Below are 22264 nucleotides of genomic sequence, written 5' to 3' on the forward strand. Positions count from 1 at the left end.
TTATCTGGAAATGTCCTAATTTCACCTTCATATTTGACAGTTTTTCTGGATATAAGATTCTTTGCTGGCAATTTTTTTCCTTCGGTTATTAATATAAGTCATCCCACTGCTTTCTTGCCTGCATGGTTTCTGCTGAGCAGTCCGAGCTTATTCTCATTGAGTCTATTTTGTAGGTGACTTTTCTTTTATCCCTAGCTGCTCTTAAAATTCTCTCTTTATCTTTGGTTCTGGCAGGTTTGATTATAATATGTCTTGGTGACTTTACTTTAAAATCTACTATATGTGGAGTTCGATGAGCATCTTGAATAGATATCTTCTCATCTTTCACGATATCAGGGAAGGTTTCTGCCAAGAAATCTTCAACAATCCTCCCTGTATTTTCTGTTATCCCTCTCTGTTCTGGTACTCAAATCACTCGTAGGTTATTTCTCTTGATAGAGTCCCACATGATTCTTAAGGTTTCTTCATTTTTTTTTAATTCTTTTATCTGATTTTTCTTAAAATATACTAGTGCCAAGTGCTTTACCTTCAAGTTCAGAAACTCTGCCTTCCACTTGCTCAATTCTGCTTCTCTGACTTTCTATTGAGTTGTCTACTTCTGTAATTTTATTGTTAATCTTTGGAATTTCTGATTGCTGTCTGTCTACGGATTTTTCAAGCTTATTAAATTTTTCATTATTTTCCTGAATAATCTTTTTAATTTCTCCAATTGCTTTTTCTGTGTGTTCCTTGGCTTGTTCTGCATATTCCCTGATTTCCTTCCTGATGTCTTGAAGGGTCCTGTATATTAATCTTTTGTATTCTGCCTCCAGTAATTCCAGGAAAGCACTTTCATCTAGAAGATCCCTTGATTCTTTTTTTGGGAGCTTGTTGAGGCGATTATGGTCTGTTTCTTTATGTGACTTGATATTGACTGCTGTCTCCGAGCCATCTATAATTATTATATTAGTTTATTTTATGTTTGCTTACCATGTCATAACTTCTTGCTTTGTTTTGTTTTGATATGCCCAAATGGGTTGCGCGAGTGAGCTAGCTAGATTATTTTCGCCTTTGGAGCTCTGATGTCCTGTCCCCAGATGGCTAGAGGTGCTATCAGGCATATCATGCTAATAGTCCACTCACTTTTGTTGTATGAATTCAGCTGAGATGTCCAGGTAGCTGATCATCACGTGTGTGCTACAGACTCTGTCCTACAGTCTTAGAGGGGCAGGGGTGATTGGTGTAGGTACACATATCTGGTTGCCATAGGGTGTCACGCTCTGAACAAGGCAGGGGGCTGAGAATCATCCCCCATGTGTCTCTGAGGAAAGCATTTCTCTGTTCCCCAGAGTGTACAGTTGGGTGGGTTCTGCAGATGGACCGTGGGCACCCAATGTTTTTGGTTGTAAGGACTGGAAAGTACCAGTTATCCTTGGACCTCTGTCGTGGGTGGCTGGGTGACCTGAGTAGAGCTACCAGTCCTTAGGCCCCTGATGTAGGCAAGTGAGGACCCTATTTAATAGGCAAAGCAATGTCAAACATCAAACACCCACCTCCACTGCACAACTGAAACAGTAGGAGTCTGCCAGCCAGAGCCTGTTCTCCTGAAATAGGCCCACACAAGTCTATGCTGAGGGGAAAGGTGCTCAAAGTCCACAGACTGTTTATGCCTGGACAGGAGCCACTTCTGTCCTGAGCTCCCCCGTTTAGTGGAGGTGGCAAATTATCTTTTCCCCCAATTGCAAATTTGTTCCTTATCCAAGGCTGGGAGGATGGCTGTAGGCACTCAACAGGGCCTATCTCAGGCCCAGGGAAATCAGCCACTGAAGCCAGCTTGTGGTGGTGGGGAGGGCATGGTAAAATATGTGCAAGTACTTAGCTTTTGCCTAGAGCACCGTTCTTCTCTGGTTCCAGATGTTTGAGTAGGCTGTGTGGCTGGCTGCTTCTTCCTGAGGAAACTGTGGCCAAATACTAGTACTAGCCTGCCACCACCACTCCCACCAATGGTGCCTGAGGGCTTCTTGTGATTCTAGTCTGGTAACTCCTCTCCACTTCTGAACCATCTCTTCCTCCCCCTGCCCCTCAGTTCGTTTTCTAAGCTTGCCTTTGACGTTCAGGGCTCCTAGCTTGTCACAAATATGCTCATTTCACTTGTTTTTTGGGGACTTTGTTGTAACAGGGCTCACCGGAAGTGTCTGTCTATTCCACCGTCTTGGCTCCACCTCCTGTATAGCTTCTTGCTACGTGGAAGGATAGCCTTATTAGTCCTGATAACGATCTTGAATTTCATCTTATACATCATAAGAACTTGAAGGCTTTTAAGCAAGGCAGTCATATGATTAGATAGATACAGCAGTGAGATTTACCAGGTACCAAGAAATGCACACACATAAGCAGAACGAAGAAATGCACATCAAGCCAGAAACAAGATGATGTCACCAAACAAGGCAGTACACCCAATGCAAACTGTGTTATCTCCTTGTAAGATGTTGCAGGAATGAGCTCCTGACTACGCAGCTCAGCAGGGCAGAGAGTCGCATGAGGGCTTCTTTCCTAACAGACTGACTTCTGCTTCCATCATCCCATCTCCTTCTGTGACTATCCTTCCTGCCTCAATTTTATAAGTATACTTGTGATTACATTAGGCCCACCTGAATAATCCTACCTCAAGATCCTTAACTTAATTACATTGACAGAGTTCCTTTTGCTATATAAGATAACAGATTCACAGGTTCTGGGAATTAGAGTGTGGACATCTTTGGGGGCATTCTTCATTCTACACCTACTAAATGAGTTAAGCTACTAAATGAATTAAGGGTCAGAGAAGAGAAAATGGCTTTTAGGAGGGAATAAGATAGCCCCTAGGAGACTTCCTGATGGTAATACATGTCTGGAGTTCAAGAGAGAAGTCTGAGCTGGAAATATAAATCAGCCTTTATCAGCCTTAAGATACCCATTGGTGGTTGTGTAAGTATGTTTACTGAAAAAAGGAGATAGCTGAGAATGGAACCGTGTTTCTAGTAACACTACTATTCACTACTCCAAGAGTGCTCACTAGCCTGCTTATGACTGGTGGATGGTTGAATTGTGAAGGAGTAGTTTTCAAGTGAAGGTGGAGTATAGCAGAAAGGCAAATGAAAGCACGGTGGTAACAATAAGAGAAGCTGCCAGCGATAGTGTTAGATGTTTTATGTACCTTTAGTGACTATAAGTCTGCAAAATAGATAAGAGTCACATTTTATAGATAAGGAAACTGAAACTCAAAGATATTGAGTAAATTTCCTCAGGTCACAGAGATTTTTTCTATTAGATTGTATTTCTAAAATGATTCTTCTGATGGCAGAATGGAACATCAATTTTGATAGAGCATCAGGAAGATCTAGTTTTGAAATGCAAATATTTTTGAGTTGAAAGAGGAGCTCTTCCAATGTACCTTGAGGCAAGAAAACAGGAGCTATGAGAAGCCACCTGATAGAGGCTGATAAACTGGGTAAAAAGGTATTCTAGGGGTGGAGGTATCAGGGAGTTTAAAACATCAAAATATTACTAATGTTGTCATTGTTAGGTGCTATCAAGTCACTTCTGATTCATAATGACCCTGTGTACAATAGAAGGAAACACTGCCCAATCCTGGGACATCTTCAGAATCTTTGCTATGTTTGAGCCCATTGTTGTAGCCACTCTGTGAATCCATCTTGTTGAGGGTCTTTCTCTTTTTCACTGACTCTCTACTGTACCAATCATGATATCCTTCTCCAAGGACTGGTCCCTCTTATAACATGTCCAAAGTATATAAGACCGATTCTCACCATCCTCCTTTCTAAGGAGTGTTCTGGCTCCTTATTATTAATGTACTTATTATTATTAATAAGAGTGTTCAATAAGTAATTTTTATTTATGATTTCAGTGGTAAAGAAAATTGAAATCTCCTTAGGGGTAGTGCCATATTTGGGAGCACTGTTTCACAGAAAAGAATAAAAACTTTCCCCAAAGTAAAGAGGGACTGTCCAATGTTTGGAGGAGTCCCTGGGTGGTGCAAGTGGTTAATGGGCTGAGGAGCTAACCAAAAGGTTAGAGGTTGAAGTCCACCCAGAGGTGCCTTGTAAGAAAAGCCTAGTGATCTCTTTCTAAAAAATAAGCCATTGAAAACTCTACAGAGCACACACACATGGGTTTGCTATGAGTCAGAGTTGACGCAAAGGCAACTGGGTTTTGTTTTATTAATGTCTGATACAAGGGGGGAAAAATGATAGTATACTACTTAATCCACTCACTAACGAAATTCTTACCCAGTGTTTGGCTAAGGAAGTTAAAGAACTTATTACTAGGTCCTGAAGAAACCCTGCTTCCTGACCCAAACTTTAAGAACCTAGCAGTGAAGGATATTTAGAGTTGCATATTTAACATATATTCCATTGTGTCAGTCTGATTATAAAAAGATTGGTGGTTACATGTAACTTTTCTTTGGTAAGATACTAAAAGCTTTGCAAATATCTACACATTAATCTTTATCTCTCAAGAGGTAGCTAGGTGATGGGTATTTTACGAAGTGGGAAAAGGAAAGTAACTTCCTCTAATGCCACAAAACAAATTAGTGGTGAAGCCAGAAATAGAAGTCCTAACTTCTAAGACCCTGTCCTATCGTGTGTCTTACTCAACTCCTCCTGTTGAAAAACCTTCTAAAGCATAAGAAATCTACATAACTTGGACTGTGATGACCCTTTCTGTGAATTTCAATCAGAAGGATTCAAGTATTAATTCATCTGCTGTGAGAAGATTATGTTTTCTAAGTAATGTTGTTCTCTTTCATATATGGAGGGTGTGCTGTGTATCAGGAGGATATCAGACAGAATTAGTCGTAAGGATTCTAGTATTTCATCCTTGAATGGCAGACAGTGACTTGGGTAGGTGATGCTCCTGATAACATTAATAATAGTGGAATTTACCTTAAGACTTCGAGAGACTGATATATCCCTCTACAACTGAATTCAAAAGCAAATGTTACATACTTTTTCCTCTATGCTTCTTTTTAACTCCTTTTCTTTTTATTATGGCACTTCAAAATATTTTTCCTGTGGAGTTTACATTCAGGAAGAAAAGTAGATCGTGTGCTAAAACACGCACACATAACTGAATACAGAAGGTATTGAGGCGTCTTCTAACTGCACACAATGAAAAGAAAGCAAAAGTGACTGCATTAGTGTAAAAAAATTAACATATCGGAAAACTCTCTGACCTCTACCTCTACTCTAAGATATCCCAGGTGTGGGTTAGATTATAGTTGGAAAGATGGAGGGTGAGTGGGTAAGAGGTATGGAAATTGGAAAGAGTTAATAAACAAGTAAACAAATTAATTAATTTTAAAAATAATATCAGATAGTGAAAAGCACTAGGGAGTAAAAGTGCTAGGAAGTAAATGTATCATGTCAATACCCCAAAGCCAAAGGCCATCAGGATCATACTATAGTTGAACAAGTTGGGTTTATTACTCATTTCGTGGAGGGAAAACACACACCATGGGGAGCTATGGAGTGTTTCTGTAAGAAGGTGTTAAAAAAAAAAAAAAAAAAAAAACCCTATTGCCATCAAATTAATTCCAACTCATGGGGACCCCATGGGTTATAGAGTAAAACTGTTCCATAGGGTTTTCTTGGCTGTAATCTTATGGCAACAGATTGCTAGGCATTTCTTCCATGGTGCTGCTGGGTGGATTCAAACCACCATCCTTCATGTTACTGGACAAGCCCAAACCATTTGCACCACCCAGGGACCTAAGAGAGTATAGGAAGAACCTATTATAGAATTTGGTTTTCAGTTGGGTGATTTGGGGGGTGTCTAAGGAATCGGGAACTCGCTCTAGATTGGATGCTATCGGAAAGCAAGGGCAATTCAGTGATTTGGTACCTAAATGAACCTTATCTATAGGGAAGGGAGACTAGGAGGATAAAACTTAATTAGTAAAAAAGTAGCTATCACTCTTCTTTGCCAAGAGAGGAGGGAGGGATGTTTGGTATATTTTGGAGGACACAAACAGCTGTTGTCTGTGCTTAGTCAAAATTATGAAGTGGCTTTGCTTTGTTTCGTTTTGTCTTGGCCTCAGAGTAACCTAGACTGAAATTGGTACTATGTCCAATAAGAGAATAACAGAGCCTAGCTCTAGGAGCCAGGCCAGCTTCCAGATGTCAGAGGCTGCTCTTTTTTCATCCTCAGTTCGAAGGACCTGTTCATAGGCGGAATCTAAATTAGATGGGTTGGTCAGGGAAATCTTCCTGAAGGAGTGACATCAAAGCTAAGCTTACTTCTACACAGAGAAGGACTAATGAGGGTGGAGAACAGGGAGTAGCTTGTAGAGAGCATCCCCTTCCGTGGGAATCAGCAAGTGCGAAAAAAGAAACACCTCATGGCACCAGAGATATATGATGAAAATCCGTCAGAATCTATGGCTTTTTTGCACCAGTGACTCCCAAGGGTTTGGCGGTAGAGGGTTACCAGAATCTCAGGATGTGGGAAATATAATTTCAAAAAGCTCCAAGTGATCATTATATGCCAGTCCTCCAGGTAGGACTATCCCTCACCACCTCCACTCTCCCATCACAGTTTTGTATCAATTGTATAGGATCTATACAGAAAATACAATACAAATAGACATTTTCATATGGCCCTGTACATCATATAACAAAATTATTTGTCCAGATAGGTTTTACCAGCATTCAGGGAGGTAGACGGCATTGTTACCAGTGAAAGGAGTGTCGATGGCAGAAAATCAATTATCCTAGGTATAATTTCCTTTGCTCTCTTGAAACTAGACAGACTCTAGTGATTTCTTCAGATCATATAGCACTCACCATATTTCACCGAGGTCTTCCTTTCCAGTTCATTGTGAAGAATTACTTGAATATGATTATCATCCAGTTCACCTGTCAATATACAGGTGGCATGCTTGAATACCATACAAGAGCTGAGTTGAGAACACCATTGTCAACAATTGAGAATTAGCGTACTTACACAAGAAAATATTAACAATGATAAATAGTCCAGACAACAGAGAATAGTGGTGATGAGCATGGATTCTGGAGCCAGAATGCCTGGTTTCAAATTCCAACTCTACCATTAACAACCTGCGTTATGCAGATGGCACAACCTTGCTTGCTGAAAGTGAAGAGGACTTGAAGCACTTACTAATGAAGATCAAAGACCACAGCCTTCAGTATGGATTACACCTCAACATAAAGAAAACAAAAATCCTCACAACTGGACCAATGAGCAACATCATGATAAACGGAGAAAAGATTGAAGTTGTGGAGGATTTCATTTTACTTGGATCCACAATCAACAGCCATGGAAGCAGCGGTCAAGAAATCCAAAGACGCATTGCATTGGGCAAATCTGCTGCAAAAGACCTCTTTAAAGTGTTGAAGAGCAAAGATGTTACCCTGAAGACTAAGGTGCGCCTGACCCAAGCCATGGTATTTTCAGTCACATCATATGCATGTGAAAGCTGGACAATGAATAAGGAAGACCGAAGAAGAGTTGATGCCTTTGAATTGTGGTGTTGGCGAAGAGTGTTGAATATACCATGGACTACCAAAAGAACGAACAAATCTGTCTTGGAAGAAGTGCAGCCAGAAAGCTCCTTAGAAGCAAGGATGGCGAGACTGCGTCTTACGTACTTTGGACATGTTGTCAGAAGGGATCAGTCCCTGGAGAAGGACATCATGCTTGGCAGAGTACAGGGTCAACGGAAAAGAGGAAGACCCTCAACAAGGTGGATTGACACAGTGGCTGCAACAATGAGCTCAAGCATAACAACTATTGTAAGGATGGCGCAGGACCGGGCAGTGTTTCATTCTGTTGTGCATAGGGTCGCTATGAGTCGGAACCAACTTGACGGCACCTAACAACAACAACCATTTTCTAGTTGTGTCACTTTGGACACTTTACTTAGCTTGTGTGTCTCAGTCTCCTCATTGCAAAAAGGGGATGGTACTGGTACCTACCTGAAAGGTTTGTTGTGAAGATTAAAATATATATTAAGTGCTTAGAACAGCACCTGACACACAATAAGCAGTCTATAAGCACTACCTTTGTAATCATGACAGCAACTGTGTATTGGAAAAGAAAAAAAAAGTAGTAAACACAGTACTCCTAAGGTCCATGAGTTAATGATGGACTAACCAATATGCATAAACTTTCTTAGGAATTTCTTAGGAATGATTTCTCTTTCTTATGGTTATGGGCCTCTTGCTACAAGGCAATCGCATAGTGGATTAGTCTTTGGCAGTATGTGAAATTATGGTTTAGTTTAAAATATATTTTCCTGTCTGCCTGGCATGTCTAATACATCCAGGCCTACCATGGATAAGGGTTTTAATACATTCGGACCTTTTTGGACTTTGCTTAAAGAATGCACTAGGGGTCTCAGGTCTTTAATGGGAGCAACCATATTTAGTATCACTGAAATAAGTGTGAAAGCAGCTTGATCATGCAAAGCTTGACATGCAGAAAACACCTGCCTGGTGTTAATAAGATACATGCATTTCAGACAACAGAAAACCCAAGAAAATTACCACTTTGTCTGTCTTGATGAAATACCAACAGAGTTCTCTATTCATTTCATTATATTTAGAAGTTTATTTGAATTACTATGAAATGTGATCAGAAAATCCCATGGATTGTTGGCTTAAGGTAGATGAGGGGTTTTAAAACATTGCTGAGTCTTTATAGATACAAGCAGATTTATTAAAGCAAAGTAAAAGAAAAAAATTGTCTATTTTCTTCTGGAAATTCATTATATCACTAACAGGAGCTGAAAATAAATTTCAAGTATCTTGATAGGACTGGATGTGTCCAACATTAAACACATACACACACCTTTTCTCTCATGGTTCACATCCTCAGTGGAAAAACGTTGAAAGTTTCTATCAGTTTCCTTTCTTTTTATCTCCAAGAGAAAACCTTTAAAAAATCAAAAGCGTTATTACAAAAAGAGCTGAAGACCTGTGGCTCCTTTTTCTGGTGAAAATTAAGAACATCTATCCCCCAACAGGTTGTGAGCATGATTATGTAAGAAAAAAAGACAAGAATATTTTGGTGTCAAATTTATGCAAGTTTGCAAAACCCCAGTATTATATGTACCGAATTTTCTCAGGACCACAGTCTGGTCGGTGTTTTTTGTTTGCTTATTTATTGGTTTGTTTGTTTAACATATATGGAACAAATGCACTTATTAGATTCTTTTCTATTTCTAGTGGACATATTCACAGATCGTCTTTAAGATGCAAAGTTTTGTCTTTTTTTCTTCATAGTTTTTTTTTTAACCTTTTTTTTAATATCATAGAATCCACACCAAAAGGATAGTTCATATTCATGTATAGTCAGCATTTAGTTGACTGTGACAAATAGGTCCAAAAAAAGTGAGGATAATTGAAATCTATGGTATGGCAAAAACTTAACTTGATCCTCCACACTTAAACTTATATCACATCCAAATATTGACCAAACCCATTGCCATCGAATTGATTCCAACTCATAGTAACCCTATAAAACAGAATAGAACTGCTCCATATTTTTTCCAAGGAGCACCTGGTAGATTTGAACTGCCGACCTTTTGGTTAGCAGCCATAGCTCTAACCACTATGCAACCAGGGTTTCCAACTATTGACCAGAACTGCTAATAGACCAGCTGAAGAGATATTAGTTTTCATCCTTCTCAAAACTTAGATTAAAGCACATGAATAACACTCTACAGTTTATAAGCACTTTCACATGTATTATCACTTTTGATCTTCCCAGTATCTATATGGGGCAAGAAGAACAGAATTACAGTAGATTTTATTCTTATCCCCAATTTATAGATGAATAAATTGGGATTCAAATCTCATGCTATTAACTAAATGCAGGTAATCATCCCTAGAAAAGTTAAGAGTGTGGAATTTCATGCTTTGTTGAGTTTATGGCATTGCTCTAAGAAAGCCTCTTACTTTTGTCCCATGATGACCCCAATAGTCAGGCTTATCTCCTTACTGTCCCATGTCCACATCAATCTCTTTACTGTTTCTGACCTTTGAATCTTTGTCTCCCTCATACCCTCCTTACTCCCCTCTCTTGAATATCCCTGTTTCTTTGCTTATCCAAATCCTACCCAACTTTCAAAGCCCAACTCATATACTCCCTCCTTCATGAAGTCTTCCAGACCCCACTACTCTTTGAATCACACTCCTTTCTTAACTAATACAGCATTTACAGGCTTAGCTCTCAAGTTATTAAGTGTTTCATTTATGCTCATCTAAATTCCTCAACTAAAGTGTAAGCTCCTGAGGATGAAGACCAAGTCATATACTCTTTTGAAATTCACAGCTCTCCTAGATGGAATGTGTATGTAGTAAACACTTGGTAAATACTTATTAATTATTAATCCATCTGTGTAATCAGTGCTGAAACACAGTTCATCTTACCACACTGGTATTTCCAACCATGTGACTTGTAATTTAGTCTGGATAATCACTTATAATAATATAGTAATTTTCATTATAGTTGAGTTTGGTGTGGTCTCTTCAATATGTTCATACAGCAAATGATCCACGTATTAATTTCTAATGGTCAGTGAAGCCCAGCCATGTGACCTAGGGGATCAAATCAACTACATATGCCTGATGGATTCCCCGAATAGAGCAGGCATTTGGCTCATTTATCAATATTGAGAACAGGAAGAAGAGACTTTATACAGTGATTGCTTCCCTGTAGAATTGCATTAGCATCACCCATTCTGCTGGTCATAACTTCTCAGTAGATCAGGAATATCTATCAATGGTAGTTCTTGTGGTACAGCATATGAAAATGCATTCCATTATTCATTTTAAATGCTGCTGATGGAGCATATTGTCATTAAAACTTAGTTTTTAAGAAAGAAATCTTCAGCAAAAATAACACACTTGAGAGTCATCAGGTTAAGAAAAAAGATGGGTACTATATAACAACTTGAATCTTCTGGAATATAAGTATTCTGTTTAAACAAATAACAGGTTTTTTTGCTTTGCTTTGCTTTGCTTTGCTTTGTTTTAATTTAAAGGTGAATTTGGAGAAGTCTGTAGTGGGCGTTTGAAGACACCAGGGAAAAGAGAGATCCCAGTGGCCATCAAAACTTTGAAAGGTGGCCACATGGACCGCCAAAGAAGAGATTTTCTAAGAGAAGCTAGTATCATGGGTCAATTTGACCACCCAAACATCATTCGCCTTGAAGGTGTTGTCACAAAAAGTAAGTTATGTTTTATCTTCATTACTTGTTTATGTATTTATTTCAGTGCTTCAAAACAAAAAAGAGAGAAAGAAAGAAAGCGATTAATAATAATATTATAGTGATTAAGGAAATAACTTAGTTCTAATATCATCTTTTGATATTACCTCTCAGGGTCTTGATATTAGGCTATGACATTATCAGAGTTTGCATTGGTAACCAAACAGCTTTGAAATCTTTGCTAATTTAACTTGAAGTAATGAATCAAGAGTAAAGGGTTATGTATCTTTTCCTAATTTCTGTAAGCTATTCACTTCTACTAAAGCTGCTTAAATGTCAGTATTCATAAAAGAAAGAATTTTTAAATATTTGGGATCATTAGGGTAAAATACTTCTGTTTAGAAATAAATTTTATATACAAATATACAATATTTTATCTTCAGTAAAACTTTTAAACAGAAAGTTTTCTATGGAACCTATCTACACAAATGCCATTAGAGATAAATTGTTACAATTTATATAAAACAAACAAAAGGATTATAATTTTGTAGTAAAAATCCTGTTTTTACAAAAATAGTGAGATCAATGCCACTCCATTGAGAGAAAAAATTTTAAATATCCAAAATTAGTCATGTACTCTAAAAAATTAATTGCTATGTATTCACCTTTATTTGGAATCAACTCGAAGGCAATGGGTAGGGCATAAAACTTAACAACATTTCTTCTCATTTAATTCACTAATGAATTTTAACATATAAACCCAGTATAGAATGACATAAAAATAATTTAAATCCTTGAAAGAGAAGTTTTTCTTTCATAAAACTGAAATTCTTCTTTTAAAACTATTTAAATGAAATTGAAATATTATGTCATACTTGGAAGCCAAAGGGAAAAAAAAAAAAAAAAACCCATTGCCATAGAGTTGATTCCAACTTATAGCAACTGTATAGGACAGAGTGAAAACCCTGGTGGCACAGTGCATAAGTACTACAGCTGCTAATCAAAAGGTCGGCAGTTTGAATCCACCAGGCATTCCTTGGAAACCCTATGGGGCAGTTCTGCTCTGTCCTATAGGGTCGCTTTGAGTCGGAATAGACTCGAAGGGGACAGGTTTGGGTTTTTGTCAGTTTATAGGACAGAGTAGAGCTTCCCCAAAGGGTTTCCAAGGAGCAGCTGATGGATTCAAACTGCTGACCTTTTGGTTAACAGCTGAACTCTTGACCGCTGTGCCACCAGAGCTCCATATTTGTAAACAGGAACATAAAATCATACCACAAACTGGTAACTGACTATGTGTCTGAAACTCCTAAGTACTCTTCATGAGACTTTGACCAACATGTTGCCTAAAGAGAAGCAATCATGCTAGTTGGGAGGATAGATGAGTGTTTTTGTGATTATTACTTGAATGGCTTAATGAGCCCTTCCAGTAGTCACACACTTGTGTAGCTGTCTACTACAATGACCCTGGACTTGTCCATGTGACTAACTTGGCCAATGGTGCTTTAGGAAGGTCCACTGATGCAAGTGAAGCCTTGTCCTTTTGGAGCATTCCTTCGTGGAGTCCAGCCTCTATACTGAGAGAAGTGGATCCGTTATGGGCAGGCCACATGAACTACTGCAAAGAGGAGGAGACCTGAGCTGGCCCAGTGGACAGGCTCGGCTGAGCTTCCCACAGACTCTCTGCACTGAATGCCAGCCTTGTGTGTGAGCCACCTTAGACGTTACAGCCCAGCCCCAGATGGCTGCTGCTGCAGTTAACATCATGTGGAGCAGGAGACTCTCCCAACTCAGTTGAATCAACTCATAAAGTTGTAAAAGATAATAAGGTGGTTGTTATTTTAAGCCATTAAGTTTTGAGATGGTATATTACACAGCAGTAGATAACCAAACAGATGGACCCCAGTTAGAATTCTGCTCCTACCACTTAAGATTTTTGCAACTTTGGGCAAATTATTTAACATCTCTATCCTTCACGCCCCTATTTATAAAATGAGGTAAAAATAACCCTTACTTTATAAGAATGCTTTAAGGTTTAAATTCTTAAATGTTTAAAGCATTTAACAATATGTCATTGATAGTAAGCCACATTAATGGTGTCTATTATTATTGTTACAATGTACCAGGTACTTTACATATTTTACCATTTCATCCTCACAGAAATTCTCATGGATATCATTATCCATATTTTAAATATGAGAAACTGAGGCTTAGACAGATTAATTAACTCACATCAGGACTCTGAATCCGTGGTAAGTGAGTAGCACAGGTGATACTCAAACTAAGGACTGTCTGACTCCAAAGCTTATGCCTTTTTGTGTGTGTGTGTGTTTGATATATCACAGTAAGTCAGAGCTTAGTACTTTATCTTACCTTAATTAAATAACAAAAATAATACTTCTTAAAAAAAGCAAAAATGCTTAGATGAGTGAAGTAAATTATCCTTAGAAAAGTAAAATTTGAAAAAAGCCAGCCATGTCACAATACCTGGTTAAAATTATAATCTGAGAGAGAGAGAAAGGAAATAATACACAATTTCTTTTTTATTTTCTGACTTTCATGTTAATTTACCATGAACTTTTCAAGTTATTCCTTCTGTTTTATATCTCTTTGGTAGGCAAGAGACAGTTTTAAAGTTGGATTATGTACCTTTGCAAAACATTTAAAACAACAGTTTAAGTATGATATCAAAGTCCTCTTATGTGTATTTATGCATGAAATTTCTAAAAGTTTCCAAAACTAAAAACAAATCTTTACTTTCTCCCTTTGATAAATTCAAATGATATAGCTTTTTTCACATACTCCTCTGTGTTTCATTCACATATTACCAGATATAAGTTATTCCAAAAGGAAAAATATTTATAGCCCTGTGAAGTAATGGGAATTATTTATCCTACATCAACTAAGGAGGTTTAGTAAAATAAGCTGTGACACTCATCTTCCAGTTGAAATACTCAGCTTATTTCACATAAACATCTAAACCACCAACAAAAATGATTGCTTTACATCTCTAACAATCTGGCCTAAAAATAAGACCGTTGATCTTTGCTTAGTTACATGACCACCAAGTCAAAGTCCTTTATCCATTTCTTTAAAACAAATAACGAAAGAAGACGACATCACAGTTCTGTTCTAAGAAAGCTGGAAAAGGATAGATTAAGTATGTGTATTATAATTTTAACTTGTAATAGTAAGCTCCATCCAGGGGTGGTGTGGCGCTATCTAGGTGGGTGGTGGGGATGGGGAAAGGAATAATTCCTGTAATAATAAGTGGACATATTTATACTATTATCTTCTTGACTCAAGTACTATGGGGTCGTTAGGAGAAAGGCAATAAATAAATAAATGCCTCATTCCCATAAATACATGGTAATTGTTCCAAGATTGCCCTTAAGTAGCTAAGAGATAGCTAGCAATTAATGCTCCCTTTAAGGAATAGACTATTACATAAAAGACAATACTGATGAAGATAAAGATGCAGTACAGAATTTATATAGGCAGGTTTGGAGAGTATCTTGGAGTTCTGAGAAATAAATGCATAGACTCTCAGTTGAAAGTAACATAAAATTATAGATCAAAATCTTCATCAGATACTTTTATGAATTTTTAATATGCGTACTTTTGTATCTTGTGTAGGTTTTATCTTGGAGAGATAATTATGCTAAAGTTCCTGGAAATGCTTTTGTTCTCTTTTATATTCAGGCATATAACTACTTTTATTTCAAACTTGAAAGTAAAATGACTAAAAGCTGTATAATATAAAAAGTATGTCTGATAAAAGTTGAACTTAGTTATTTGATACACATCACAATTTCATTCATCTGCTAAGATACAGCTGATAGGAAGAGATTAATGGAGCTATAACAATATGCTGAACACATACTTTTTCTCCAAAAAGAAAATAGAAGGCATCAGTTAGAGAACAGATTTGTACACATTAGTAGCATGGTTAGTAGTAATTTGTAACAGATAGTGTACACAATAGTGTCATTAACTACATGGCCAAAAAGAGAAAAAGTGCTATTCTTCTATAAAAAGATAAGAACTGTGCTTTAATGAAGAATAAATATAAGGCAGTGACCACATTCCAGAATACTGGACACTGCAGTTTGAGTTCACGATGGTGGAAGAACCAAAAGGAGACATAATGAAGTATCTGTCTCCCAGATGACTGGGTAACAACTAAATTTAGATATATCAACCATATCTCAGATAAATCTAGTAAGGACTCATGGGAGCCAATCAAGTTAGCAAACAAATCCCCAAACATAACCTCATTCCATTATAGAACATTCTGAAGGAGTCCATGGGACAGTGTAGAAGCTATTACAAAAAGTGCCAGGGCTGCTCAAACCCTCCAGAATATTGTAGATTCCTGTCACAGAGTTTTGGTGGATCCACATGAAATCTAAGTAAGAGAGTAGATTCAAGTCTTTCAAATACATTGTACAGTACAAAACTACCCCTCTAGTCTCAAAATTACCTTCTCCTTGTCAATTAATACATCCTCAAGATTTCAACTATTCCTGTTGCCACCGCTATAATATCTACCTTCACCTGTTGTCTGTCCTGCTAATAGCCACGGGGCTTGGGCCAGTCATTTAACCTCTGTAGGCTTGAGTATTTTCCTCTGCACAAAAGATGGTCAAATTCAGGTTGGACTGTAAAACAATGAAGGTCACTTCTAGCTCTGATATTTTCTGATTCCATTCCTTTGCCAAAAGAAGAGAAAACATCACCAATATGATGTGTGTGAGGAAAATGTGTGCTATTGATAACATATCACTCCACCTCCCATTTTACTATGACTTTAATTTAAGATCGTGTGGAAAATCTGAGAAAAAGGTGGAGAGATTCAGGAAATTAAAAAAAAAAAAAAATGCCTTCAATGCCTTCAATAAAGTTTGCATTTTACAACCTGTAAAGAAGAAAAGTGTAAATAAAGTTTTCCAGTAAACAAAATCAAAGGATTTTTGGATATATGGAATATATAGGAAGTAGAATATTCTGTAAAACTGATTCAAATGATGGAAATTTGATGGTTAGTTGTTTTGTTTTGTTTTCTGGAATTCAGCTACTTTGCTGGCTAAGTTAGGTTAAGAGTATTTTCCCCCCAATACATTTACTGAGTGCTTTTACCAGCTGTCAGGCACCACTGCTGATTAAAAACTAGAGATGCAGAAAGGAAGTGTTCAGTGCTCATGAGAAGCCCATTCACTGTTGGTGACAGCGCTCTGGGAGCTACAAACAAGTGAGCCAATACAGTGTGGCATGTGCTTGTCTTGGTACAAATATTCATTTATGTTCTCATTCATTCCAAAAATATTTATTGAGTACTCACTAGTCACCATAATACAGCAGTGAAAAACAGAGTTTTTACCTACTGGTAAGACAAAAAATATATAAATAGAAATATAATAAAAGGTAAGAAGTAAAAACCTGAATGAGTTGAGGGAGTCAGTCATGCCAAGGTTTGGTAGAAGAGTATTCTAGGCAGAGGAAACAAGGTCAACATTCCTATACTAAGAAAGAATTTGACATGTTTGGGGAGCATCAAAAAGGCCAGAACAAAGTAACAGCAGTACAGATTACATATTGAAAAGAAAAACCAGAGACAGGTAAAACAGTGAGGTGGCTAATGTACCGATCTAAGTGAAAAATAATGAAAAAGTAGATTAAATAAGTAAAGATAAAAAGGATGGAGTATATTCAAGAGCTATTTCCAAGGTAAAGAGGCTTTAGTGAGTGCTTGTTTGGATGTGGGGAGTGCACAGTTTCAGGTTACTTCCAGGTTTTTGATTTTCATAACTAGGAAGCTGAAGGGGAAATTCTGAAGAAATAACCAGTTTGGAGGAAACATAGTGAATTCTGACTTGAAGTGGTTACAGCGTTTAGTTAAGGACTTCCAGGAGGCCTCTGGAGCCTTCATGGGAATCTGAGCTGCATATGCCAATAAAGGAATACTCAACAGATGGATGGTAGCTGGTAGTTGAAGCCATAAGGAGGATGAGATTGCCCAGAAGGCAGATTGAGGAAGAAAAGCTTATGAAAGGCACAGAAATAACAACTTGAAGGAGAAAGGACAGATTTCTAAGAATGAGGAAGAGGCCAGTGGGATAAAATGAGCTAGGAAGCCAAGTCAGCAAGGACTGTGAAGCATCCATTAGATAGGGCAATTAGGAGAACACAGTCTTCTACAGAGCACTGTGAGGATGGAGGCCAGATTGCAATGGACTATAGAGCGAGTGAGATGTGTGCATGCTGCAGCCAGGCTGATAGTTCTTAAAATGCAAATTAGCTTCTGTTGATCTCTTACTAAAATTACGAATGCTTTGTGTTCTCTGAGTTATCCATTCAAGTAACATTTCTTAAGTGCCTAGGTACTATGCACCAAGCATTTCTCTAAGCATTAGGTATTCAGCCATGAATAAGACAGCCAAAGTGCCTGTCCACCTCCTCCAGTTTCATCCTTCACCATTCCTCTTGAATCCTAGATTGCACTCATGCTAAAGGACAAAATCACCTCCAAACATGCTCTGGTTTCCCCCATATACTTCTGCCTTTTCAAAATCTCCAAGGAGCTGGAAGAAAACATACCACTCTGACCCTAAATGGGTACCCATTAAAAACGAAACCCACTGCTGTCGAGTCAATTCTGACTCTTGGCGATCCTATAGGACAGAGTAGAACTGCCCCATAGAGTTTCCAAGGAGCACCTGGTGGATTTGAACTGCCAGCCTTTTGGTTAGCAGCCGTAGCGCTTAACCACTACACCACCAGGGTTTCCCTAAATAGGTAGAAAGGGATAAAAGTATGATATGAAAAAGGTGGTAGTGTCTAGAAGCCTCAGCTTCCCCTGGAGTTACCATACTTTTTTTTTTTTTTCCTCAATCTGTAAGAGGCAAGATCATTGGCTGAGGTGGTAGATGCAAGGCTTGAGGAGTTGGCAAAGATTTGAAATAGCTCCTGAAAAGAATGGAAAAGAAAGCTGACCCTGAATGATTAGAAAGATTGTGGGAATCACAAGGACACAAACGAGCCTGGAGATCATGACAGAAGCTACTGCCCCAAAGAGCACTATTAATCAAAGAGGAAAGGAGCAATAGTATGGACATGGGAAGAAAGGCAACCCGAAAGAAAAGCAAAAGGTGAGAGGCAGGAAAAAAGAGAAGACAGTGATTTTCTGTATTTTCTGTCTTCTCCTACCATCTTTAATAGTTACTATTTGCTGTTGCTGAAAATAATGATAAATTACTCTTCTGCAATTTCTGATTTGCAGAACATTTACTGGAAAGTATTTACCATTTGGAATTATAATGTATATGTATTGATAAATAGAAGATGAATCAAGTATGACTGTAACAAATGGTAACAAGATGACGTAGCCTGGTGGCCCTGTGTATCACCCTCTGCTAATGACAGCTCTGGGGCTAACTGGGATCACCAGCTTATTTTCTTTCTGCCAGGCTATACTTCCCTACTTATGGAAGAGAATAAACTTCTATATTCAGGGGGAATTGATTCTTGTCCCATCAGTGCTTATGATTCTGGGTTTCCTAAAGGCCATTCAAAATAATCACTTCCCTAGATCTACCTCTAGTTTCTCTCCTCTCTGTGGTTCTCTGTAGTCCCTAAACCATCCTGCTAATTATTGGGCAGGAACCCTGGTTGAACTCGGCCAACGAAAAGGTTGGCGGTTCGAGCCCACCAGCTGCTCTGTGGGAGAAAGATGTGTTATTCTGCTTCTGTAAAGGTCGCAGCCTTGGAAACTCTAGGGGGGCAGTTGTAGTCTGTCCTATAAGGTTGCTATGAGTCAGAAACGACCAGACAGCAGTGAGTTTGGCACTTTTTGGAATTATTGGGTAAACTGTAACAAGGAGTAACAATCTAAGAAATTCCAGTAACAATTTGCTCAGTGTGAAAGTAGAACTGCACACTATAAGCACTAAGAGAGAAAAGGGACCATGAATATGACTTTTTGTATACACAATATTTACTTGTTACACCTCTAAATAAAATTGAATAAAACCACGTAGAGAGTGAAAACTTACTAGTTTTCAAAAATGAAAATTCCTTCTAAATCGTTCACGATGCAGTTTATTCCGGATGAAGAGTTTGAAGGCACTGAATTTGGAAGAAGCTAGTTATAAATAGGAGCCCTAGGGGCGCACAGTGGTTAAGGGCTCAGCTGCTAACCAATAGGTCACTTGGAAACTCTCTGGGGCAGTTCTACTCTGCCCTATGAGTCAGAATCGACTCGACAGCAAAGGGTATAGTTGTAGATAAACCCGTTTTATAAGCATGAATCGGTGTTCATGAACTCAGGACGATAAGAACCACCCTGCCGTACTATAGTGTAAGGCAATCAGTCATTACTAGTTAACCTTCCCCAAGTTCTTGACGGTTTTATGTAGGGCTGGATAAAGACTAGTAGAGGCCTTAATCATTGAAAATGAATATGGGCCCCCTCTGTTTGTGATTTCTAACAAAAAATAGCCATGAAATTAATGAAAGTTAGTCTATTAAGGTCCTTATTTAATCCATAATGAGTATTTCAATGTTTTGTTGTTGATGCTGCTGTTGTGATTGCTGTAGTTGTTGGAATAAGTCACTATGAATTTTCTTAAATTTTCATTTTGAAATAATTTCAGCATTGCAGAAAGTTGTGAAAATAATATAGTTTCTGTATAGCCTTCGTTCAGTTACCCCCCAAAAGTGTTAGCATTTTACATAACAACAGGACTGTTACCAAAATGAAGAAATTAACACTGGTACAGTATATAACATTGGTACAGTATATATGGCTGCAGCAGTATATTGACAGGAAACTGCCAGAAATTCAGGCCGGTTTCAGAAGAGGGCATGCAACCAGGAATATCACTACTGATGTCAGATGGATCCTGGCTGAAAGTAGAGAATACCAAAAGAATGTTTACCTGTGTTTTATTGACTATCCAAAGGCATTCGACTGTGTGGATCATAACAAATTGTATATAGCATTGCAAAGAATGGGAATTCCAGAACACTTAATTGTGCTCGTGAGGAAACTTTACATAGATCAAGAGACAGCTGTTGAGGCGGGGCCCAGATGGCGGACTAGGCGGATGCTACCGCGGATCCCTCTTGCAACAAAGACTCGGAAAAACAAGGGAATCGATCACATACATAACAATCTACGAACTCTGAACAACAAGCACAGACTCACAGACGGAAAATGAACAAATACGGGCAGACAGCGACCGTTTTCAGAACTAGGAGCCAGCGTACCAGGCAGGTGACCTTTGGAGCCCGATCTGGGGCAGAGCCCAGGGGAGCAGATGGCACAGACGGGGGGCCCAGCCCTTCCCCCCTGAACCCATCCCGGGAGAAAGTCTAGCTGGTTGGCGCGGACTGCGTAGCGGCGCAGGCGGAGGGAGGAGCACCTGGGAGGCAGTGACTGATCTTGGAGAGGGGAGAGCAGCGTCCCAGCCGGGGAGCCATCCTGCCGGGAGTTTGGCGGGAAGTGGGCGGGGCGCAAGCGGGGGGGGGGGTCAGCTATATTTCCCTAAAGCGACCCCGGGGCGGGGCCCACACGTTCGTGCGGGAGGACGCCCACCAAGTCCGCGCCTGTGGCGCGGCGCACTGGAGGGAGAAGTCCCCAAGAGGAAGTGACAGGTGTCGGAGCGGGGAAAGCAGCGTCCCAGCTGGGGAGCCGTCCCGTTGGGATTTGGGCGCGCGCGGGTGGGGCGTGAGTGCAGGGTCCAATTATATTCCCCTGAATTGACCCAGGGGGCGGGCCCACCTGGTCGTGCGGGTGACACCCACCCAGTTCGCACAAGCGGTGCGACGCACCGGAAGGAGAAGTCCCCGGGAGGAAGTGACTGGTCTTGGAGCAGGGAAAGCAGCATCCCAGCCGAGGAGCCGCCCCGCTGGGATTTGGGCACGCGCGCGGGCGGGGCGTGAGCGCAGGGTCCAATTATATTCTCCTGAATAGACCCTGGGGGCGGGCCCACCCGTTCGTGCGGGAGACGCCCACCCAATTCCCACGAGCTGTGCCGCGCACCGAAGGGAGAAGTCCCCGGGAGGAAGTGACTGGTCTCGGAGTGGGGAAAGCAGCGTCCCAGCTGGGGAGGCGTCCCACCCGGACTTTGGCAGACAGGGGTGGAGCGTGAACACGGTGATCAGCTCTATATTCTGTGGTGCTACACTCCTAGCTCTCTGTTCCCTCCCCCACCCTCCCCAGGTGGCTCCATTAACATCCGAATACCCGGAGCCAGAGGGAGAATTCACATAGGGATCTGACTGCATTTTTTTATAGCTGATTACCTGGAAAATCCAGTTTCCCAGTGATGGCTCGGAGACAGCAGTCCATATCAAACCACATAAAGAAACAGACCATGACAGCTTCTCCAACCCCCCAAACAAAAGAATCAAAATCTTTCCCAAATGAAGATACAATCCTGGAATTATCAGATACAGAATATAAAAAACTAATTTACAGAATGCTTAAAGATATCACAAATGAAATTAGGATAAATGCAGAAAAAGCGAAGGAACACACTGATAAAACTGTTGAAGAACTCAAAAAGATTATTCAAGAACATAGTGGAAAAATTAATAAGTTGCAAGAATACATAGAGAGACAGCATGTAGAAATCCAAAAGATTAACAATAAAATTATAGAATTTGACAACACAATAGAAAGTCAGAGGAGCAGACTCGAGCAATTAGAATGTAGACTAGGACTTCTGGAGGACCAGGGAATCAACACCAACATAGCTGAAAAAAAAATCAGATAAAAGAATTTAAAAAAATGAAGAAACCCTAAGAATCATGTGGGACTCTATCAAGAAGGATAACTTGTCAGTGATTGGAGTCCCAGAACAAGGAGGGGGGGACAGAAAACACAGAGAAAATAGTTGAAGAACTCCTGACACAAAACTTCCCTGACATCATGAAAGATGAAAGGATATCTATCCAAGATGCTCATCGAACCCCATTGAAGATTGATCCAAAAAGAAAAACACCAAGACATATTATCATCAAACTTGCCAAAGCCAAAGACAAACAGAAAAT

At 39.4% G+C, this 22264-nt stretch overlaps 1 protein-coding gene across 1 annotated transcript in view; it reads left to right on the forward strand.

Annotated features, from left to right (window-relative positions):
* EPHA6 (EPH receptor A6) overlaps positions 1 to 22264 on the forward strand; it is a 1119052-nt gene that overhangs the window by 860207 nt on the left and 236581 nt on the right. Inside the window, 1 exon segment of the mRNA XM_049857907.1 lies at positions 11048 to 11233. Coding sequence (XP_049713864.1) covers positions 11048 to 11233 — 186 coding nt within the window.

This window comes from Elephas maximus, chromosome 18 (genome assembly GCF_024166365.1).
Source record: "Elephas maximus indicus isolate mEleMax1 chromosome 18, mEleMax1 primary haplotype, whole genome shotgun sequence".
NCBI classification, from domain to species: Eukaryota; Metazoa; Chordata; class Mammalia; order Proboscidea; family Elephantidae; genus Elephas; species Elephas maximus.